This window comes from Crinia signifera, chromosome 9 (genome assembly GCF_055691185.1).
Source record: "Crinia signifera chromosome 9, ASM5569118v1, whole genome shotgun sequence".
NCBI classification, from domain to species: Eukaryota; Metazoa; Chordata; class Amphibia; order Anura; family Myobatrachidae; genus Crinia; species Crinia signifera.
The window spans coordinates 48,528,810-48,554,330 of record NC_139225.1 but is presented as its reverse complement, the minus strand read 5'-3'; the positions used below and the strand labels follow the sequence as shown (position 1 = coordinate 48,554,330).

At 41.4% G+C, this 25,521-nt stretch overlaps 1 protein-coding gene across 1 annotated transcript; it reads right to left on the bottom strand.

The window, feature by feature from the left end:
• Window positions 1-25,521, bottom strand: TAF7L (TATA-box binding protein associated factor 7 like). The gene is made up of 13 exons (XM_083159036.1): window positions 25,391-25,521; window positions 20,383-20,427; window positions 15,531-15,604; window positions 12,284-12,362; window positions 8,983-9,116; window positions 8,749-8,875; window positions 8,580-8,638; window positions 8,400-8,472; window positions 6,485-6,589; window positions 5,467-5,628; window positions 4,877-4,989; window positions 4,150-4,209; window positions 1-919 (listed from the first exon to the last, which is right to left on the bottom strand). Exons 2-13 carry the CDS (start codon window positions 20,393-20,395, stop codon window positions 875-877), a joined length of 1,044 nt encoding a protein of 347 aa, XP_083015162.1. The 5' UTR covers window positions 20,396-20,427; window positions 25,391-25,521; the 3' UTR covers window positions 1-874.

Here is a 25,521-nt window from a genome sequence, read left to right as displayed (position 1 = left end):
TCACAGGGGGGTAAAAGCCCCAAATACTTTTATTCCAGAAAAACCATCCAACATACAAAACATATAAAATGTTTTAAGAGAAAAAAGGGGGTAACAGCACGCACATAGATCACTTCTGCCCACCTCCAACTCTCCCGGGTTCGAGTGAGGGTGGGTGTCCCAAGGTGTCAAAAAAGAGGACAAGAGAAGTCTATACTGCTAGTTACCTGACTCCACGACCACCGACGTGTTTCGGACCTGATTGGTCCTTTTCAAGGTGTGGAGACCTGAGTTCCTGAACAGGTATTTATACCCCTTCAGACAATCCAATTAAAAAGGTTACATGTAAATACAATGGTGGAGTATTCCCAAATCCTCCAATTATTATCCCACAAACTGTCATGCATTATTAAAAACCAATGACTTCACAAACATTTTCCATAAAATAAATGCTCCGCTAAACGAACAAGATACATTGAGGTTGTGTCTCTCGCCGTTTTAGGGTCCAAAAAAATCTGCATTACTGAACTCTGAGAAGGAATCTCTGCACAGCATTTCACACTTATGTATACTACAAATGCTCATAGCCTTTTTTCAGTTTCAGACTTTATTCACGAGTCATAAAAGAGAAAGAGTTGTGTGTAAAAAAAAGACATAAAAAACCCACAATGTTCTCAGCATTAAATCAACAACCATGCCAGAAGTAGAAGGGAACTAAGTTGTCCTCATCACTAGCTGGTTATTGTGCTAATAGACAGCTGTAAGAGAAGCCAGTGCATGTGGTCTCTATTGGAAACTGCAGCAAACATCCATCTTACAATGTTATATTCTTTCGGAATCAGTCGTGCCAATTGCAGTGCTGTATGAGGCACAGATAATATGGTTACTTGGTAAGTCACTTCTCTATTAGGGCCTCAAGTTGCTCCTGCAAGGATGTCACCTACAGAGGAATTAAACAAAGGATTAGGTTGGACTTATGCTGGATAAGTATAGTTTCAATAGAAAATCAGGCGGTTCTAAAACAGTTGAATTCCAAACAAAAAAAAATGTCATTGTATATAAAAACAGCAGCAGATAAATCAGTATGCCTGTGGATGCATACCTTTATAGCTATTCAGGCCAGAACAATGTAAATATCTATTTGCGCTTCCTAGTTAAAGCAGCTGCCATGGAAGAATTTGCGACACAAGTTAAATAAAAATGTTTATAAAACCATTTGCAATGACTGGTGAAGGCATAAATACACAATAATTTTAGTAGTATATTTAAATATAATAATGTATTTTATAAATGTGAAAATAAAATAAATCCATTAGATTTGGAAAGATGGATCATCCATTAGTATGCTGAATAAATATAGAAAGTGTTAATTATTACTGATAAGTAATGGTCCCCAATAAGTGAATGGTATCCGCAGGTGCGCACCGCCTGCAATATAATATGCTAACTTTACCTAGTGCTGTTGCATGGTAACACACTTATAGATAGTCAGGAGTCCAGGGCATGATGGTAAAATTGTCAAAACTGAAGGGGATCTAGACACTACCATGGAGAGAGGGTTGGATAAACACCCTTTCTAGTGACTGTTCCAGATGACTCATGAGCGCAGGGGGAGCTTGTAAGTAGCCCACAGGACACAAAGTGTTCGTTCACCATGCTTCAGGCCTGGTGGCTAGCACCGATTCTCTTACCACCTAGTTATTAAAAGGCAACTGGTGGTGGTGTGGATTGTAAAAAAAGGTGTTCCTGTCGTGGTCACATGGTATGTTCCATTGGTCATGTGGTCCAAACTACACTTACTGCCTGGGATGGAGGGAGCTGTGAAGACAGAGATTGGATGTACAGATGGAGTCAGGCTCATTGAGCCTGTTCCCGGCTCGCCAGCCGCACCGCTGAATATGGCACGCAAGTGCTCAAGACACTCACACATCCATGTGCACGCCAGCCCACAGGCAGACACAGGCAGCCGGCGAAGAGCCAGCAACAATAAGAATGGCCCCATCTGTAGAAGCAGATAGAGACTAAGCTTTTATTTTACTGGTGTGTTATGTATAGCACAGGTTCTCAAACTCGGTCCTCAAGACCCCACACAGTGCGTGTTTTGCAGGTCTCCTCACAGAATCACAATTGAAATAATTAGCTCCACCTGTGGATCTTTTAAAATATGTCAATGAGTAATGAATGCACCTGCCGAGTGACCTAGAAACGAGAACGGTGTGGTGTCCTGAGGACCAAGTTTGAGAACCCCTGATCTATATAAATGTCTAGTGTCCATTTGTGTCTCCAAAAAACTGACATCTGTTGGCAGCGAGTGAAACTGCATCTTCCTCTCACACATGCACAACTACAGAGGCAATCACAAGGTAGCAGACTAGCTGGCAAAGCATTTGCTTCAGGCGGGCTTAGTAGTATTTTGATAACCAGGAATCTAGAAAAGTTGTGCTTTATATATAATAAGGGGCATTTTGGTGCTTATACAAAAATTGCTATCCTACTGTTTATTATACTTTTTATATTTTTCAGTGCATATGATCAGGACTCAGTGGTATATTTACTACAGGTTTTAAGGACAGCGATTTGTACTTGATTTAAATCTGCAATAGTAAAAGCGATCAGGTTTGTTTTGCATTTATTGCTATAGCCATTTTAAATCCAGTGTTCAAAGCTATTAAACCCTGTTTAGTAAATATACACCCAATATACTCTTTTTAGTAAATATACTAAACAAAGTTTGAAAATTAATCATAGAAATGTTAATAAAATGATACTTCAGCTCTGGAATTGGAGAGCCTCCACATTAATACACTCATGTCCTTTTTCTATACAACATTATTATGTACAGCCCGATGAACTTTGCACGAGAAAATCCTGTTATTTGCCATTCCATGTAGGTGATGCTACTGTACAGCTAACAGTTTAGTGACATGTCAGCTGTGGACTATTCATGCTGACAATAAGGAGACGCAAAACAGAAGATCATGATTCAAAATGAGACTTTTAAGCACTTTACTTTAAATGTGCTATACCGAATATAGCATACTTGTAGACACAAGCATATTTCATTTTCATCCAGTCCCAATAGTTTAGTAACATGCTAAATCACTTAGTTTAGAGCATTTAATTGATAAAATCTGGTATGTATGTTAAGTATATTAGTTAATATTTGTTATTTTTTTCTCTTTGCTTTTATCATTTATAATTCATTTTTTGTAGTGTTAAAATCAATAATAGCCATACATTTTTTCAAAATGAAAAACACATTCACTTGAATTGCGTAGCAACAAACAAACGGTTATAAAAAATAAACAAACAATTTCACAGTCTAGTATAATGTATATATTAGCATGATACAAACGTGACTATAAACCGTTCTGGGTGTCCCAGGTATACATAAAAAAGGGATGTGAATACATTATCATAAGTAGAAAGTAAAACCAAAGACTCCCAGCAACTGCAGTCAAAGAAGAACTCAATAGAAGTAGACATACTCTAGACATATAAGTAGTATTGGTTGATACTGCATAAAGACCTGTGAATAACAGGTCTAAATGGTGGCATACAGTAGCTTGCAAAAAAACAGTGACAATTGATTTAAACTTTATCTAAATATAACAGAAAATGGATGGATCAAGGGAATATTTGTTTTAAGTATTCATTTTCTAAATGTGTTTGTTTGCAAACATTACTGGGAAAATTAACAATACTACCCTCTGTTCTTTAGATTGGCAAAATAGTTTCATGTATACCAATATTTGTATCTTACGTGCAGCTGCACTAAGTAACCTCAACTTTTTAATGGTAGTGTGTGTATGTATGTACAGTATATATGTATGTATATATGTATTAAACACACGCACACACATATATATATATATATATATATATATATATATTACACACACACACACACACACACACACACACATATACATATATATATATATATATATAATTAATAATACACACATCATAAAAAGGATTGCACAATAAAATAGGTGGAAATATAAGACATTTAAATCCATATATGCAAACACATTTTTTACTATAAGATTGTTAAAAGTTAAGTTCCAAGAAATATTTACAAAAACACAGCAAAGCCAGGCTTGCCAGACACCCTTCAGTCTCTTTTCATATGTATACTTGTACAAACATCTTGTAGTAATGTCTCACCTGTTGCTTCTCACAGTCTTCCTGCTGTCGGAACTCATCCAGCACAGCCTGTAGACGTGTCTGGGTTAGAGAGAGAATTATTAGTACAACAATTTATCTGTTTATGGACAACCGCTTGTGCACCTTATTATGGTGAGACACTGCAGCAACCCACACACAATGCCAAATTCATTTCCCCAACATATAAAATGCAGCGTCACCTCTTTCAGCAGCATTCAGCCACTGTGCCAAGAGCCAGAAACACTGAACCCTTACTAAGAAAGTATCCCGACTGATGTGGCTCACTAAGGGGCCAGGTTCCTTGCACTAATGCAGGGTACACACCAGAACGACAAGGGCCCAATCCCATCAATCTATATCCAATCCCGACCGATTGGATGTAGATTGTAGGTAGATTGGGCCCTTTTTTGCCTGTTCTGGTCCGATCCCGATCCGATGCGCGGCTGCGCGGGTCGGTCGTTATTCAGATCCTACCTGCAGCAAGTAGGATCTGAAAACGACCATACACCCGGGTGCAGGTTGCGATCGGATTGGAACCCGTTCCAATCGCACATCGTGAGTGTGTCGCCCTGGTGTGTACCGGGCATAAGGGGCAAGGTTCCTGCACAGTGGTTGAAAGGCCTAGAAATAAGATGCCTGACTTCTGGGTCCACTCTCCCATACTTTGCTCCCTTTTAACTCTGGCTATAATACCATTCACAAGCAACAGAAGGTCATATGCACTCACCTTAAGAGCCACATTTTCCACCTTCATTATAAGTTCTTCCTGGCGTTTTCTTCTTTCCTGAGTCTCTCGCAGTTTCTTTTGTAAATTTTCTACTTGTTTCTGCAGTTCCAGTACTTCAAAAAAGCAATAAATGATTTAAACACTTCAGAGCAGCACAAAGACTCTGTTACAAGTGTCAGGTGTAACGGGCATTTCAGTGTTGTATATGGCATAGAGAGGTTTATCTTTAAAAATAATTCTCCTTTGTCACATAAGCATTGTGAAAAGGTTTCTGGCATGTTTAAATCAAACACAACCTAATGTGAAGGGAAACGGCACTTCAGTAACTCAATGAGTTGTATTCAATTGTTATATCGCATCTGATATGATCGGTGATCGTAGGGTAATATTACATTTTTTTTGTGCATATCACGCTCATTATGGTCAGGTTTAGCCGCGCATTCGAGCATTTCTGCTCACCACCCCTGGAAATAGGAAGATGAAATACTGGTGAAAAACAATTGAATACCGCTCAATAAGTTTATTTTACCATGGGCTTTTAGCTGCTCCAAAGTACATGTTTGACATCAGCAGACTGTGGCTTAGCTCACCTATCTGGTTGGTGCCCCCTTCCTGGCCATTCTGGCCTCTCTGGCCTTCTTCAGTTTCCATAATGTTTAAGTCCTCCTCTTCTTGACGCTCTCTATCCTCCTCCTCTCCATCACTGCTGCTGCTTATGTCATTGAAGATTTCACGTAATTCATCCCTTTCCACTGATAATAGTTGGAACAGATAAAGTAAATTAAAAAAAAGAGGGGTGTAGCAACAACAATAGAGAATAGAAGTGCCAAATGGATGAACATAGATAAGAAATGTATATGCACACATAAGGAAGACCGCATGCAGTGCGGGTGACATCAGAAAGTCACCAGTAGCCACCACATTCTCTATGCGCACACCTAGTTTTTGTAGGCCAACAAGACTCAAGTTTGTTGCTTTATAGGAACTTGCAGTATTTGTCCACACGGGATACATACAGATGACTAGCGTATGGGAGGTCACCTTCCAGAAGGAAGGAATCCCCCCCCTCCCCAGCCTAGCTCTAACCCGCCCTGCTAGTGCCTAAACCTAAGCAACCCCCCCATTTCTATGTGGCTATCCCTAACCCTACCTCTCTGCAGCCTAACCCTAATCTACCCCCCTCCGCAGCCTAACCCTAAATATGCCCCTACAGCCTAAACATCCTCCCAGCCTCCTGGCAGTAGTCACAATGCTGGTGTTTGTGTTATGAATGCTGGCATCCTGACTGGTGGGATGATGAATGTATCCCGCCCACACAGAAATCTCTAGTGAGCATGCCACACTATGACAAAATTGCAACGAGGACCACTTAAGAGAATCCCATAACCTTGGCATTGGGATATGATATATGAGGTTAAGAGTAGCTACTGTAGCAAACTAACATCTTTTTACTGGATGTTAAACAAGAAAAAAAAAAGCCCCATATGGATATATTGAGCAAATATACATTTTTTAGCCACTAGCTACATACTCTGAAGTTTGCTTTTTCAATGGGAAGTGTGTATGCAGCAAATGTAGCAAGACAAACGTTTAAAAAGGTGAAATTACTTGAAGACCCATGTCCTTGTTTCATCCCGGACATTCCTGGAGAGCCATCCAACATAGTCAGATTTTCAGCTTCTTTAGATTCATCTTCAGCAATCACCTCCCAGCCTGAATGTCAGCGTCAAGGAATAAGGGTATATCTCCTTTACCAATTTAGCTTAAAAATAAATCACCAGAGTTTTCAGAATAAAACTGACCACACACTTGTCTGATTTGGCCACTTTTCACCCGATTCTGACAGACCGGGCCGAGAAATCGAGTGAAAAGAGCCAAGGACAAGACAGACTGACACATGAGGAAAGAGACAGTGGGAGCCATACATTATAATTCAATAAGGAAGAGACGGAAAGAAAGTAATATAACATAGAAGACATAATCTATGTCCGGACCAGGGGATTAGAGCACCCATAGGTCAAATGGAGGAGTATATGTAATAGACTGGCCAAGATTCTCACAGTACTCCATCCACATAAACCATCTCATATGAATGGAGGAAGCAGAAGAAGAATATGCACAGTTAGCTACAGATAATGTTTGTGTACCTTATCCACAATAGGCCAGAGGCTTGGAATTGAGGGAGACTTCCGTAAGTGACCTATGGATGCTTTTGTGACAATCAGGATATGACCTAACATATTTTATCTCCACAAGTTAGGTGGGGGGCCCAGTGAAACAATGCAACCATGGGGCTGACAGGGAGTTGAGCTTTCATCATTAATGAGAGAGAATACTTCTGACCACAGCAGGCGCAAACAAGGGCACACCAAAACATGGAGGAGAGAACCAGTCCCTCCGCATCCTCTCCAACAAAACTGAGAGACAGAAGGCCATATACTATGCAGCCGTGCGGTGTGAAATAATCCCTCTGGCACAGTTTATAAAACATTTCAGAATGATGCAAGCATTTAGATAACATAAATCCTGATACACTGTTAGCGTAATCGATAATGCACTTTCCCACCTAATATGATCCGGCAGTTTTTCCGTCTTAAATCTCGTAACTATATATTGGTACAATTTGGATATCCTGCTCCTGTAACAGGGTGGTGCAAGTGGATTGCTGCCGGTTGGGCGATAAGTAGGGAAATAACCTTTTTAAAACCAAATACACAGTCACCTTCCACATTTATCACTTCACCAAGCTTAATTAATCCACCCCACTGTTTTATCCTCAGGTAACACACACCCTGCTATGTGCCTACTCCTCAGCCTCTCTTTAAACCTACAGTTTGCAGTGTCCCCCTGATAGGATAAAAAAAAAAAAGGACATTCGAATACTCTGTTTAAAATTCTGACACAGACCAATCCCTCATAAAACATTAAATCTGGGTAGACGCTACATGATGTGTGTACACACCAAGACTGCTTGCAACTGGAATCCCCCCTCCCTCACCTGCAGCCTTTGCATTCCCACTATGCTTGGAAAGCTGCCATTTAATCATAAAGGAATCTGGACAGGTCAAAACAGACTGCAGGTTAAAGTATTTGTAAGAGGGGGAAGGGGGGGGGGGGAGATAAATAAAGCAGAGACAAGTGTGGAGAAGTGCATCAGTGGAGAAAATGCCTGTGCATGCTATAAAATTATACATAATAGCCAATTGGTTACCAACATATAAACTGGCTCACTTCTCATCATGTCCCTGCTTCATATATCTACCCTATTATGTAATCATTTTATAAATGTAAGTACCGGACAGCAATTACCTCATGAATAATTTATTTGCACCTGGCACATGTATTGTTATTTTTAAAGAATTTAGCAGAGGGCCTAAGAGAAAAGGTAAAAGTCTGAAAATGTCCACTTGTCTTTTTCATTACCTTTTTACTCCCTTCCATCAGCCAGAACACAGTAGTGAACACTGCAGGTATACAAAGTGCTAGAGCAGGCTCAGCTTAGGTACATTCACTAAAAGGATACGCACACTGACTGCCTCAGCATCTGTGCTTAGAAGCCGCTTCACCTCTTTCTCCACATCCGGGGACTCAATGTACTAGAGGAAAGGTTCCAGTATTAGTTAGGTTGGTGTATTACAGTATTATTATACTCATTGCTTGTAACAAATATTTCACAATGTACAATTAAATCGAGAAAATGCACCTTTTTCTTTGCAGTTTTCCTGAAGCGCCTCTTCCGCACATTCTTCAGAGGTAAAGTTACTATTAGAAAGAGGAGATTGCTATAAACATAAAAGTTAAATACACAGTGCTAAACATTGTTTTAATAGGGGTGTGACCGTGTCTCGCATTGTAAAAAAGGACAGACTTACTGCCATGATTCCAGATAAATTTCTTCTCTCTGTCCCGGTCTTTCTTCTTGTTGGTCTTTGGATCACTTACTCCACTTGGTTCCTCCAGTGGAGGATACAGGTCACCATCCAATGTGCAAACCATCATCTAACACAGTACCAAAATATTCTGTCAAGATACTTTTAAACGCATTATTACACTCGCACTGTAAACAAATTGTATGAGAAAGGCAGTACATATACAGGCGCAGTTACCTGGCAGATGTCAGCCGTCTTGTAAAAAGTCTTCTTGTCAATGGTTTTCAAGCATTCCAGTACACATGGAACATCAACTAGCTTTGCAGCAAGCGGAACCCTGTCAACTCGCACAATCCCATGGCGGCCGTCCGCTGTTAACAGTTACAGATTACTTTAATAGGGCTTTGAGAGAGGGGTACCACAAATGAACCACTCCTGTTTTAATTGGAGAGACACCCACCAACGCAAAACTACTGTAACATGAAAACAGAAACTTAAGTTAGTCGTCATCTTTGTGGGAGCATGGACAAAACCATGTGCACTGCAGGTGGGGCAGATGTAACTTGTGCAGAGAGAATTAGATTTAGGTGGGGTTTTACTTCAAAGTGAGATCTATATTGCAGTGTAGAAATAAAGAGGTCAGTATTTTCCCTGCACAGAAACAAAATAACTCACCCAAATCTAATTCTCTTTGCACATTTTACATCTGCCTCCCTGCAGTGCACATGGTTTTGTCCATCTAAGAAGGATTTTGTCAGAAAGAGTGAACTAGAATAAGGCCGATTACCCCAACGTGAAAAAGTTTTTGCGGGGATTTTTGCAAATTTATTAACAATTTAAAAAAAAAGAAAAAAAAAAAAAAAAGAAAATCACATGTACATAAGTTTTCACATCCTTCGCTCAATACTTTGTTGATGCACCTTTGGCAGGAATTACAGCCTCAAGTCTTTTATGATGCCACAAGCTTGGCACACCTATCTTCGGCAGTTTCACCCATTTATCTTTGCAGATAGAAGCGTCAGTGCACAGCCATTTTCCAATCTCTCCAGAGATGTTCAATCAGATTCAAGTCTAGGCTCTGGCTGGGCCACTCAAGGACATTCACAAAGTTGTCCTGAAGCCACTCCTTTGATATCTTGGCTATGTGCTTAGGGTCGTTGTCCTGCTGAAAGATGAACTGTCTCCCCAGTCTGAGGTCAAAAGCGCTCTGAAGCAGGTTCATCCAGGATGTCTCAATCCCTACAGCATGATGCTGACACCATCATGCTTCACTGTAGAAATGGTATTGGCCTGGTGAGCAGCAGTGCCTGGTTTCCTCCAAACACCTTTGTCTCATAAGACCAGATCATTTTGTTTTGCATTGTCTGAGTGTTCCTCAGGTGCATTTTGGCAAACTCCATGGCTGCCATGTGCTCTTTACTAAGGAGTGGCTTCCGCATGGCCATTCTACCATACAGGCATGATTGGAGGATTGTTACAGAGATGGTTGTTCTTTTGGAAGGTTCTCTCTCCACAGAGGAATGCTGTAGCTCTGAAAGAGAGACTATTGGGTTCTTTATCCCCCCTCCCTGACTTGGGCACTTCTCCCCAGGTTGCTCAGACAGCAGGGCAACTCTAGGAAAAGTCCTGGTGGTTTCAAACTTCTTCCATTTACGGATGATGAAGGTCACTGTGCTCATTATTTTTTCTGTACCCTTCCCCAGATTTGTACCTTGAGACAATCCTGTCTCGGGAGTCTACAGGCAATTCCTTTGACTTCATGCTTGGTTTGTACTGACATGTATTGACAAGCGTGTGCCTTTCCAAATCAACTGTATTTACCACAGGTGGACTCCAGTTAAGCTGTGGGAACATCTGAAGGATGATCATTGGAAACAGGATGCACCTCTCACCATCTGCCGAATGGGGCACGTGTCAAAGACGCTCGCACGTCCACCCACTCCACCAGCGCTCGACATCTGCCAAATACCAGCAGATGGTGAGCCGGCGGGCTGGCAGAGAACGAGCCCATCTGTATGTACATGTGATTTCTTAGTTTTCTATTTTAATAAGTTTACCGAAATCTCCCAAAACCATTTTTTCACATCGTCATTATTGTGTGTAAAATTTTGGAGGGAAAAAAATTAATTTATTCTATTTTGGAATAAGGCTTTAACATAAAAAAATGTGGAAAAAGTGAAGTGCTGTGTATACTTTCTGGATGCACTGTAGTGAGATAAGAAGTGCAGTCTGTAGTAGTTAAAGATGGTTTCTGGATGTCTTCAGATAAAACGTTTTTTTTTTTTTAACCCTAAACCTCTCTCTCTCCCTCAAGCAGGCCAACCCTAAACGTCCATCTTTCGCAGTCTAGCCATAACACTACCCCTACCTAGTGCATACCCCCAGTACATATCCTTGCATTTCCAATATATACATTCTGGGCGGTATTCAATGAGCCAGAATCGTTGGTCACAGTGATCCAGATTTAACATTCGCCTGCCAATCGCCGGTTTTTAGCTGTGAATCGCCATGCATGGGGATTCGTGGGGAGTCGCCAAGTCACCCTATTCAACGTGGCTGAGAATCGCCGGCCCTAACGGCGATTCTCAGCCATACCGGCGTTTCCCTATACAGCCGCATTAATGTAGTCAGTTGTTTAAAAAAATGCAGAGAAATGCAAGAAAAAAGCAAATTACCCTGGACAAACGCATCCCATACAGCATACGGCAAACGCTGGGTAATCTGCTCAAAGGGCAAACGAAGGAGTGAGGTGGGGAGGAGAATCATGGGTAAGTGAGGTGCACCATGGGTAAGAACAGTGCTTTGTGGGAAAAAAAAAAAATACCTCAAAAAATTAAATATATATTTGTATAGCACTTCTACGACCATCACATCACACAAGGCCAGCAAATAATAATACATTACACTTGCACAGTTAAATAGAACACTTAAAACCAATTATTTGACATGTTCCTATCAAAGTTCACCAGAAAAAAATGACGAGGGACACTCGGTGAGGAACGGCGATATGTAACAAGAAAAAGGAATCGCCAACTTCACATTGAATACACTTTTGGCGATTCCCCTCGACTACCGTCGATTCCCCATGCAAAATCCTATAGACTAAAAACGGCGATTTTTAGAGAATTACATTTGGCGATTGGTGCTTCATTCACCGGTCCACAACGGCGATTATAGGTCATTGAATAGGGTGATTCGCTTATACAGCTCATAAAATCGCCGGCACACATGAAAAAAACACAGAATCGCCATAAAACTTGGCGATTCTGGCTCATTGAATACCGCCCTCTGACTGCTGGGAGCCCAGCTGCATCCCCACCTCTGCTGGTGGGAATCTGAACACTGACCTAAACTCTGTGTCTGTGCAATAAAAATAGTAATGGATTCCGGGCACACACAGTGCACTGCAAGTACTGTCCCTGTGGAAAACATTAGTTCTAGATACAACAGCTACTACTCAGTGTGACCTATTAGAGAGAAAAGATCCAAACTAAAGAGCCTCTCTAATTTTTAAAATTTTATGTATTTTTTAACTTACGATGTAGCTCGATGGAAAGCCTGTCTTTTGTATTGACGTTCCCAGATTGGACCATTCGTCGCACTGTGGATGCATATTCCTAAGAACAAAAAAGCACAGATTTCCAAAGAAATTCTAGATGAAATGAATATCCATTAGTATGCATCTGTCTCCACCACTTAGCTTTCAGAAGAAAATAGCCAAAATGATTTCCTCTTCCATAAATAATTATTCATAAACTGGCAATACTGTATATAATGTATCATTGATTTCGATGGCACCAAAGAACTTTGCAGCACAACACCGTGACAAATACCAGTGCATGCTTAAAGTGGACAGACATGAAAACAAAGGGTAGGGTGATTACCATATAATAGGAAGGGATACTGTTGCTAGGTCTACCTTAAGAAGGTAGACCACTAAAGGATCGGCAGAGCTTAGGTTGACACATAAAATAGGTTGACGTGGCTAAGGTCAACAGGGTCCGAAGGTCGACACAAGCATTAGGTAGACAATGAGAAGGTCGACAGTAAAAGGGTTGACATGATTTTTTTTCCCCCAAAACAGGCGGTATTTCATACCCTACCAACCACTAGGGAGTAGAGGGAGCATATAACAGTGTGCAGAGTGGCAACGTACCTGAAGCATAGGGAGCGCAGCAAGCCATGTGAGGGCACACGGTATACGGATATTGTGTCCATGTCGACTTGTGTCGAAATTATGGGCAAAGACATGAAAAACTCATGTTGACCTTTTGACTGTTGACCTTCCCATTGTCGACATTCCTACACTGCCAACCTTAGCCATGTTGACCTAATGTATGTCAACCTTCATAGTGTCGGGCCTTTGACCCATACCGTCATAGGAAGAGGTGACAGTATTTGTTCAACCCCTTAGTACAGGTGAATGCTTACATCTGGTTCCCAGTAAGACTCTGGGCGGTATTCAATGTGAATACCTGCGAGGTGCAGCGAATCCTTTTTTGGATTCGCTGCACATTCGCCACGTTCCGGAGCCGGCGGGCTCCGGTATTCAACGAGTCAGGGGCAGCGAGCCCCTGACTGGCGAATATGAGCTCCTGCGGCGATTGCCGCAGGGAGCCTCAGGACGGTGCCAGGCAGAGAGATGGTAGTCTCTCTGCCTAGCCCAGACCTTTGTGGGGGGTTAGGTGGGCTCCCCGGGTGCCAGGCAGCACAGGCTGCCCCCCCCGGGGGTGCCAGCAGGCGAGCGTATATTCACTACACAGGATCGTAATGATCGTGCAGTGAATATATGAATATGTAATGAGCGGCTCCGCTCTGGCGCCACCTGCTGGCTGCTGTGTAAAAAAATAAAAATATTATTTTTAAAATTAAATATATATTCATGTGCTTACAGCACATGAATAAAAATAGCATGCCCCTCCTCAGAATAAAATTCCTGATTTTTTGACACCAAATGTAAAAAACAAAACACTTTATTTTAAAAGTTCACATTCCACTTCACCATAAAAAGATAGCGATTGCTACTCGGTGAATCATGGCGAAAAAAACCTTCAAATGTATTCGCCATGTGGTCATTGAATAGGGTGATTCACCGTTTTTGACAGAAATTCGCCAAACAGCACAAATTCGCCATAAAAACCTGGCGAATCAGGCTCATTGAATACCGCCCTCTGTCTCTCTGAGTCCTCACTGATGCAATACTGAAGGGAGGCCAGTAATGCATTAGTGAAAAGGGTGGGTTAGGACATATTGGACAGCACGCTATTGCAGCCTCCTATATCCGGCCCTGGTGTGCATCTTTTTGGCGGGCTTTTAACTAGTATCATTAATAGATTTAGTCCAAGATGAACTGTGCTGCTGGCTCGGGCTCTCCCGTAAAATTTCCGGGCACGCCACTGGAAGGTAGGGCTGCGCCAGTGGTGCCTCCAGCCTTGCACCACCACCAGGCCCCCTCCTACCCCCTCACCCCGTAGTTCGCCTAAGTCGCCACTCACTGTTGACAATACTCTCAGTCGCCACTTGATAATTTGTGCGCCCAAACACAGGAATTTCCGAACACCCGAGCCCCCTGAACTTCCCCAAGCAGCAGCCCCAAGTGCATACTACCAAATAACATATCACAGATAACAGCCAAATGTAATAGGGTGTGAGAATCAGAAAGGGAGAAATTTTGGCAAGTGACCATTTTTTCAAAGCAGCAATCATTTAAATAAAAAAAAAAAAAAAAGTGGATTTTGCCATGTAATTTCACTGCACCTTATCACCAAATGTACCCAATGTTATCCCACCAGCATGCAGATTGTTTCGGGATTTTAAGAGAAAATTTAACTTTGATTTTAAGGTCTTGAAACACAGCCCAAGCGCTCATGAAACAACTCAGACATCCTCAAGAGATCCCAAAACCATATAAAGGATGATAATATTATTAATAATAATAATAAGGTACTTGTGTACTAGCACGGCACCCATCACATTGCAGACCGTAAGGCATGCGATGGTATGCGATGCGATGTAACGCAATGTCAGCCGATGTTATACAATTTTAAATTGTATACCATCGAATTGTATGGCATTGTATACCATTCTATCGCATATACATTGGTATGCGATTTAAAATTGTATAAGCACCCTAAAGGGTTTTCCCATGTTAAAAGTGGCCCCTATAAGTTATTTAAACGTGTTGGGTGCTTACTATGTTAAAAGCACCCCCAACGGCACCCCCACTATCAACGCTGAAGCATGGCAAGCGCAGCAAGGCCACGAGGGGCGGCGGTTTGCGTCCTACGACCTTTTCATACCCCCACTATCCACGTCGGTGCGGAGTTGATCTTATATAGTGTGGCGAGCGCAGCGAGCCACCGAGCCCGAAGCGTGGCGAGCCCCGCGGAATACATGTAAAGTAATATGCGTCCCCTCGCCACGCTTCGGGCTTGCTGCGCTCGCCACACTATCTAAAATCAACTCCACGCCAACATGGATAGTGGGGGTATGAAAAGGTCGGAGGACGCGTACCGCTGCGCTCGCCACGCTTCGGGTTGGCGTTTATAGTGGGGGTGGCGTGGGGGTGCATTTAACATTGTAAGCCCCCATTAGGGTGCTTATACAATTAAACATCGTATAGGGGGCTTATACAATTTAAAATCGCATCGCAGTGCATCGGGTGTATGCCATGCGATGCGATTATATGTTGTGCAACCTAATATCGTGGGTGCCGTGCTAGTACACAAGTACTACTACTAATAATAATAATAATAATAATATCAATAGAAACAGGTCCAGCTTACCTGAGGGAGTCTCAAAATATACTGACTTTCTAATTCATGGGGAGCATCATCTTTGCTACGGGAGGTCTTCTGTTCTGTAAAAAGATCATTGAAATTAGATAATTAGGAGAGCAATAGAGATCTGGTGGCATTATAACTTGCTTAAAAGATTTTACTTGAAAGGACATTTATGCAGCAAGGCAATCAAAATAAAATAGAACTCAAGTGCATAAATGGGTGGTCAGATTGTATAGATGATGGATGTGAGCTCTCATTAATGAAATAATAGATGATAAACCTGACAAAGCGCATGGATTGCTACAGGAGTTCAATGATTTTAGCCCAGATAGTAAAGAAGGAAAGCTAATCAAGAGCAGTCTGTCACATTGATGCATTTTTGCAATTTATGTCTAGCCTCCACCTATTTTTACTTTTGCGAAACAATTTGACCCCTGCACTTTGGGACCCCTGCACTTTGGGACCAAGCGCTTTCTTGTACTTGTAATGCCACAACAGTGTACAGTAAAAGTAACCTCCATGCTGTGGATCTCTAATCATAGAGATTTCAGCGTAACAACTACCCACCACCTGGTGTTCAAGGCAAAAAGATTTAAGATCAGCTGGAATGAGTAGAACTCCAATTTTCATTTAAGCGGCAAAAACTGAAGCAATGCTGTTTTGCGGGAGGAGTAAAACGATAGCATGTTCTAATGCCACCTTTTTCCCCCCACAGTTCGAGGAAGAGAAGTGGCAAAAAAAAAAAAGCTTACAGAAAATATAAGCAGAAAAAAAAGTACAAGAAAACATGCCCTTCTCAGTGAGACACCTAAACAGACTAGCATCATGGGGTTGCAGGGGGATGGAGCTTAGAATTTAAAGCAACAGTTTAGTTTAAGTGTCAGTTCCACCAGCCAACATGGTCCAGTGTTACCCAGACCTGCTGCAAGAGAATGGAGACATCCAAAAACAGACATATTTCTGTTTCCACAGAACAGCCAACAATCCAAAAATGTTACAGAGACTTTACTTGGCCCTCCAACAAATGAACCCTATAATGTAGGTGTGTGCGTGTATACGTTGAAAGGAATATAGATTGTAAGCTCGGTTGGGGCATGGTCTAATGTGAATGTTCAAATATTCTCTGTAAAGCGCTGCAGAATATGTGTATGCTATACTAATAACGGTACTTGTTTCCTAGCAAGGCGCCCGTCGTAGGTGATTGCATACCTTAAGTTAAGGTATGCGATGGACGCGACCGACACAATTTCAGGGCTATTTTTAGCCTTTTCCCCGACAATTAAAAAATCGCATCCATCGCATGCCTTAAGTTAAGGCATGCAATGCGACCAATGCGATTTTTCATTGTATACCCACCCTTATGGGTATTTTACATGACAAATCCCCCCCCCCATTGTTAACGCCACCCCACGATCAACACTAACCTGAAGTGCGTCGAGCGCAGCGAGCCCACGAGGGGTGGCGGTACGTGTCCTCCGGCCTTTTCATACCCCCACTATCCACGTCGGCGTGGAGTTGATTTTATATAGTGTGGCGAGCCACCGAGCCCCGCAAGGGGACGCGTAATACCTGTGAAGTAAAGCGCGTGCGCTCGCCACGCTTCGGGCTCAGTGGCTCGTCACACTATATAAAATCAACTCCACGCTGACGTGAATAGTGGGGGTATGAAAAGGTCGGAGGACGCGTACCGCTGCGCTCGCCACGCTTCGGGTTGGCGTTGATCGTGGGGTGGCGTTAACAATGGGGGGGGGCATTTGACCCATCAGGGTTGGGAAACAATAAAAATTGGGGTCTGGGGGCCATTTAACATTGGGGCCAATGTAAAATCGGGTCTCATGGACCATTTTACATTGATTCCAATGTAAAAATCGCGTTGATCGCATTGCATGCGATTTGGTTGCATGCGATGGACGCGATTTCGGGGGGGCCCGATGGATACAATTTTTATCGCTGGCGCCGTGCTAGGAAACAAGTACCCTAATAACTAATAATAAATTCTGTCAAAGCCTTCCTCACTGAATATTGCACATTGCAAGATGCGTTCTGCAAATCATATTGCATCATATTTCTCTGCTAAAGCTCACGGGTTACTAAAATTTATCATCAAAAGTAGGATTGGGGAGAAGGAATTTCAAATTAGTATAGTTGCATTTCTATTCACACACTTATCTATTTACTAAATCTAGCATAGACCCTTAGAGTATTGAGGAAATACTGTATTGTAACAAATATGCAGAAACGGGCTAGGGTCATTGGGTCACCAGCATGTTGTTAGACAGTCATTAGGTCGACATGCAAGAAGATCGACATGGGTTAGGTTTACAGCCAAAAGGTCGACATGGGGTTTCACTGTTTTTTGACCCGGTTGTTGACACAGGTTAAAGTGCACTGCGTCCCCTGTAGACCTAATAATGTCGACCTAATGACCACACCTGCAGAAACTTATTATATTTTTGATTATTTTAAGCTAAAATAGCAGCCATAAATGGATGTCCATTTTACCACTGTTTGGTAATAAAGCAAACATTTTAACAGTTGGTCAGAGTTTTGTCAGCAGATTTGTAATCTCTCATTTGCAAATGGACACCAATCCGGTACACTGATGAGAAATATTTTCTGCCAAGGAAGACTCAATAGATGATCTTCTGAATACAGGTTGAGTATCCCTTATCCAAATTATTCTGAAAACCATACATTCCAGAAAGTGAATGAAAGAGGACATGATATGTAACTGCCACTAAATATGTGCTTGGCATTTAAATTCCATATCTGAGATAGTACACAAACTTTGTTTCATGCACAAATAAAATATATGTGTGTGATGTGTTTTTACAACATGAATGCAAGATACATCATTGAAATATATAAATATTCTGAAATACGGAATAAACCGTTATCCCAAATTCTTCTGGTCCCAAGCATTTTGGATAAGGAATACTCAACCTGTACTTGCACCTCAAATCACATAATTCATGAGAGGCAGGGGTTTCCATACTATGCTTCCAAATGAATAAACGGTACTTTTTTTCCTAGCATGGCGCCCACGATTTTCAATCATATGGCATCTTATGCATTGTATAAGCACCCTAATGGGTGTTTTCAATGTTAAATGGCCCCCTATACGATTTTTAATTGTATAAGCACCCTAATGGGTGCTTACAATGTTAAATGCACCCCCACTATGAACGGCAACCCGAAGTGTGGCTAGCAGCGGCGGTACGCGTCCTCCGACCTTTTCATACTCCCAGTATCCACGTCGGCGTAGAGTTGATATATATAAGCGTGGTGATCCCCGCGAGGGGACGCGTATTACTTTACATGTATTCCACGTGCGCTCGCCACGCTTCTAAAATCAACTCCACGCCGACGTGGATAGTGGGGGTATGAAAACGCCGGTTGACGCGTACCGCCGGCGCTCGCCACCCTTCGGCGTTGATAGTGGGGGTGGCGTGGGGGTGCTTTTAACATTGTAAGCACCCATTACGGTGCTTATACAATTAATAATCTTATAGGGGGGCCATTTAACATGGAAAGCACCCAAAAGGATGCTTATACAATTTTAAATCGTATAACATCGCATTGTATGCCATATACAATGGTATACGATTTTAAATTGTATAACATCGGATGCCATCGCGTCGCATCGCATTGCATACCATTGTAAGGCTTATGATATAGGATGCGATGGGCACCGTGCTAGGAAACAAGTACCAAATAAACATATTATAAGATATCAGGCAATAGCTGGAATCTCTACCGGATAACTACCAGAAATTACTATGCGTTACATACATAAACGATCCTCTGCAAGCACTAGCTGTATTATATATTGGGCAATTTATGGGGAAAACATTTTTGATTGTGCCACTGATAAGTCTGCGCTAAAGCAGCCAACGGGTAGCCTTTAAAACTTGATAAGGGTTATCACCTAAAACCCACTATAGTGCAAGCAAAAAAATTGAATAACAAAAACAATCACAGGCACTAAACTAAACACAAATAGAAAGGTGCATCAAATTAAATTTTGATTATGTGAGAAGAGATACTTTCCATCTATGAATCACCAGAAAGAGAAATCTCTATTGTTCTTCAAATGATGGCATTTTCTTCATGTGACTCAATGTGTGATTGTATGCTCCAGCAATTTTCCCGAATATATAGGAATAAAATGTAAAATAATGTGTAATACAGTTTAAAACCGAATGCTGGTCTTCGGCATCTTTAAATTAAAATGGCACATGTGCCATTTAATTTGAAGATGCCGAAGACCAGCAAGCAGTGCGGTGCTGGCAATCAGCGATAGGACTGGATAAGGAAAGAATCCTCGCGGCACCTGATGATACATCAGGTAAGAGCCTGGCACGCTATTTAAAATATAGCAGTGCCGATAAGCCTCCTGCCTCGCAGCGCCGCCGACACAGTACCAGCATCGCGGGTGTCATACATCAGGGGAAGCGTGATCTCCTGCCATAACATGCAGGGATAGCACATATACTCATAATGCCAGATAATACATATATCCCTGAGTCACATTAAAAAATCGCCATCATTCAAAGTACACTATGGATTCATAGAAGGAAAGTATCCCGTTTCACTTATTTGTATTCAAAATATCATTTGGTGCACCATTCTAGTTGTGTTTAGTGGAGCCCTTTGATTGCTTTTGTTATTCACATTTTTTGCTTGCACTATTTCAAGAAAAATGTCCTAATTTAAGAATCAAACATGGATGGTACTGTGTAAGACAAACAAAACCCCCACACTAACAATCTATATGGCCCCTACAATATATTATGCAGATTGCCCTATATCTATGCATTTAGCAATAGACATGCAGGGAATAGAAATTAATTACTTATAGAAGTCATCTCGATTTCTCCGTGGGTTTGTCATACAGCACCTGCAACAAGGAAAGTGAATGTGAATTAAAATCGCTCAACACTAATATAGTATCCTATATACACAGCAACTACATTCACCCAACTGCCCTCAAATACCTTTCAGCATTAGGTTAATAGATGCACAAAGTTCAATACAATTTATCCTACTACCGAACTAGTGATTCTCTTAGTGAAACTCAGTGCTGCTCAAACCCTCCTTTTTTTCCATTTTTGTGCTACATGCAATTTTTGTCTCCAATGAGGCCTTTGGTACCTCCAATCAATATTTGTATACTTAGTTCATCACAGAACTTGGGAGAGAAAAGAGGAGAAAAGTTCTGGAATATGACCAAGCTTTCGATGTAGGTTGCCCTGGTATTACCAATGTACAGTCCGCCTTGAATGGTCCACATTGGGCGAATAGCACTTCGGCTGGCAAAAGTGGAGACGGCAGGGTCCTGTGCTGTCGATAAAAGTGCCGGTCCGGAACCAAGGTGAAGAAATGGCTCAATACATTTTGGTACCCAACTGGCACATTCCTCAGGAGCAGTGCGTGTTTATAAGTCCCACTGGGCCAGAATTTATACCCTGTTTGGGTAGGAGGATCCAGGTGAGCAGGAAATGACCTCAATGCATGTAGCACAGTCTGACTGTGAATATAAGCCGAGGCACCTAATTTTACAACAAAAAAACTGGGAAAACTTATTGACTCAAGCGGGACCCTCACTCGAGTATAAGCTGAGGGGAGCTTTTTCAGCATAAAAAATGTTCTGAAAAAGTAGGCTTATACTCGAGTATATATGGTACTTAAAAATAGGTTATATCTGTTAATGAAAACAAAGAATCCTTAATTCCATTATTTTTAAAACATAATTTACGGTCCTGGCTTTTAAAAATATTTAACTATTTGTGTATTACTCAAAAATGTATAATATGGCTTGTGTGCACAGCAGCAATGACAGAAAACATTAAATCCCAATAACAATCTAGTGTCAATGAAAAAAAAAAAAGTTTAAAAAGATTCAGAAAATCGTCTATACTAATGTTACATTTTTCAAAATGTAAAAGTTGGAGGATATTGGGTTTATAGTTTAAAGCACATGGTAGTTTATTCAAAGGCCAGGTTTATTATAACAATCTTCATTCTTGTCCATCACAAAAGCAAGCCACCACTTCTTAGACACAACAGATATATAGCCATTTATTTGGGCAACTGGAGTTTGTCTAGAGATTTTGTAGTGAATACTGTAGATGACGTTGTAGCCTTAAGGTCCATACACACTGGGCGACTATGCCCAGCATGTATGGACATCGATGATCACGTTCATCATTGGGGGGGAAAGCCGCTCAGTGCATACACACTGAGCAGCTTTCCCCCTGCCCGGCACTGTCAACGGACGGCTTTGCATATCGCAGCGCTATGCAAAGCCGTCCTCAAAGTCGCTCAACTGCTGGTATAACCAGCAGATGAGATGCTTTGCCAGCGATGATGCGGGAGCGCTTAGCAGCGCTCCCCGCCGGGGCATACACACTGGGCAGCTTTGAGCTGAAAGCCGCTCAAACCTGCTGTTTTGAGCGACTTTCAGCTCAAAGTCGCCCAAGAGTGTATGGACCTTTAGAAAAGGTTTCACAGATATGTTTGCTATACTGTACTTGAAACAACAGGTTAAGTAAGATTTCCTGACATTCAAAATACCGATGGTCAAAATGTCGACAAACATTGAAAATACTGACATGTTGAAAACCTTGACATTCATAATGCCAACATGGCGAAAATGCAGATATGGCAAAAAGGTCTACATTTTGGTGTCTATGATGACATGGACACCGTATAATTGTACCGCATCCCCCCACATGGTACAGTGACACGATGCGCTTGGCACACGATTATAATCTAACTCTATGTCCACTTGGATCGGCAAGTCCGTTACAAAGAAAATAAACATGAAAAATCCATGTCGATTTAACACATTTAAATGTCAGCATTTTGACTGTTTGTCTATGGGGCAGCACGGATGGTGTAATGGTTAGCATTAATGCCTCACAGCACTGAAGTCATGGGTTCGATGCCCACCATGGCTCTGTGTGGGTTTCTATATTCTCCCCGTGCTTGTGTGGGTTTACTCCGGGTACTCCGGTTTCCTTCCACAATCCAAAAATATACAGTTCGGTTAATTGGCTCCCAACAAATTTAACCCTAGAAAGTCTGTGTGTGCGTGTATATGTGGTAGGGAATATAGATTTTAAGCTCCACCTGGGCAGGGACTGATATGAATGTTCAAATATTCTCTGTAAAGCGCTGCGGGATATGTGTGCGCTATATAAATAACTGGTAATAAATAACTGGTTGTCAGTATTTTCACAGTCGGTAAATTAACTACATCCCAAATCAACAGGTATGAAAGCATACTGTAATATTGTTGTGTACACTGAATTCAACCTATGATGCCACTACCGCCTCTACAGCTCAATCAAAATATATAGCGATTTGTAAATATTTGTACTTTTATGACAGATTTGTGAAAATTTTACATAACCAGAATTTAGAAGTGGCATGAGATATCTAAATTAATATTTTTCTTTTTCTTAGACTAGTTTCTTAGTTTTGCTTTTAAAAATATGGGCAGACTTAACTGAATTTCTGCAGAGATTGCAGATCGCAGGCTATTATAAAAGATTGACGGTCATTAATTTGGAGAGCTACTAGGCAGGGGGGTATTTAATCCCGGGTCCCGACTGCCTTGGAACCATTTAAGTAGGGATGGGTAATCATATGATGTTTCATCGGTAACATCGGATTTATGGTTCCAATGTTCGATGTTTAACCCTGCTATGTTGAGGATCCAATGTTTCATCAACATCGCTAGATTTCTCCCCCGATGTTTTTCTCAATCTTCCAATGTTTTTTCTTTTGTGTGTCAATGTGTGCTGCTTTCAATGCTTTTGCAGCCAGCTCACTCTCTCCTTGATTTATATTCATTAAAATCTTAAGAGACTGATAAAAAACATTAACAAACATGGCAGTATCACTGCTGGCTGGGCTTTCATATGTGTGTGTGGCTGTGTGCTGCTGCTGTGGGTGGTAGCTGACAGTGAAAGACAGTCTGGCCAGCCATTCAGCAGTAGCACACAGGACAGCCCCACCCCTGCCGCACTGCAACTGGTGCTGTTAGTGAGTCACTGTCACTGTCTACTGTGGTGTTTCTAGCACAGGTCTGGTTTGCATATCAGTGCTGATATACAGACCACACTGTGCTAGAAGCACTACAGCAGACAGCGACACTCCAGGCAGGGTTTTCAAAGATAGTGGGTGCTAGAATGAACAGTATAATACGATAGTCACTAGTAGTGACATTGTGGTGAACTCCCTTCATATTTATTTATTTATTAATAGTTTCCTATATAGCGCAGCATATTCACTTGCGCTTTACAATAGGAGACAGTGATACAACAAACAGGGTATTTACAGTCAGTCAAAGGTATGAGGGCCCTGCTCGCAAGCTTACAATCTATCAATTGATTTATTATTATGCAGCAAGCATATCACAGCAACTTACAAAGGGCCTGATTCAGTTGTGGATGCAGACATTTGCACAGTTTATTTCTTTGAAATGCAATGTCAGTCACACTGCACATGTGCAGTGATTTATTAGTAACAGCGGACGCAGATACTGAGTGACAGGTACAGTAGTTTCTATTTGAGGGAGGGTATGGGCGCTGGTTTTTCAAATGCAGATGTGTTTCAAACATTAATTTGCAGTTGCACTGGCTCCAGCATCTTTGTTCTGATGGTTATTCTAAGCAACAATAGGGTTGCTCAGATGTTTGATGTTCTCAATGTTGCATCTTTTATACTTAAGTTGTGGATTTGAGAGAGCAACTGCATCCACCTCTGAATTAGGCCCAAAGTTTTTGTATATCAAAACAATTGTGAAAGACTTATTTAAATTAAAGGGTTTTTTTCAATGTACTATGTGATTGTTCTATGTAGTATGTTCTATGTTGCACTGTGTACAGTTTTTTTGTTATTTTCTATGATCAACATAAGTTGCTACAGTTAAAAATCTAGGTAAAAATAGCAGATTGTGAGTTGTTGCAATAAAGGTTTGATAGTTAATGCTTCATGTTTTTTTCCTTCCATAACAAATTTGATTTACCACAAAACATGAATCCTACATCCATTGTGCGTGTATAAACTGTAAGCCTCCAACAAGATAAACTTAATAGAGGGATTATTTATCATTTCAGAAGCTTATTAGTGTATTATATGCTTTGGTAACCAGTTTATTTAAAAAAACATCGAAACATCGGTTAACATCGGGTTCACAGTACCAATGTTTAGGTCTAAATGATGTTTTGCATTCAATGTTGAAAAACATCATTTGACCGATGTTTTCTTTCGATGTCCCATCCCTACATTTAAGTGTCAATAAATAAAATGTATACTGCAGATGTGCAGGACAGAGAAGCCAGTGTTTTATTCCCCGCTCCTCCAGATTGGGCATGCGAGAGCTCATAAAGGGCATAATAACCCGATGAATAGATTGTGCTGTACACATAACATAACAATACATACATAACAATAGGAAATTGCATGACACCACAATGGTTAAGTGATACACTGGTGCCATAAATGACACAAATCACGGTGCTATGCTTATATTACATATAATGCTGCAATTTAAATGACCATGATAAATCACATTTGCCAGTGGTAACCATGGTAATGAATGCCATGAGGCAGCAGTGATGTTGGAATAAGAAGTTATCGCTGTGTTTTAACTAGAGCATGGTGAAATATTGACAAATGCTTGACTAAATTACAAAGGCTTCACACGTTCGAAAATCCCCTATATCAAAGGCTTCATTACTATCACAGTGACTAACTGCACAAATATGTTACATGCAAGCTGGTGCCATATATTGCAGCCAGGGACAGTAGCAACGTCTGTATTGTGTATAACCGGTGATCTGTCCTCTTACCAAGACTCCTGGACAGCCAATTCCAGGTCTCCCCCGGTACAGACGCTCTGCGTCTTCAACCTGTACTGTTAACCAATGTTTTCTAACAACAGGAAGTCACAACTGGCTAGCCGCTCACGTGCCCGGAAACA

Bases quoted from the DNA above. Each gene is read 5' to 3' on its own strand.
- TAF7L (XM_083159036.1), bottom strand. The intron at 5,629-6,484 runs GTAATTTCACCT...AACTATTATCAG, and splicing joins ACAAGGACATGGGTCTTCAA to TGGAAAGGGATGAATTACGT. The intron at 4,990-5,466 runs GTGAGCTAAGCC...GCTTTTTTGAAG, and splicing joins AGGGGGCACCAACCAGATAG to TACTGGAACTGCAGAAACAA.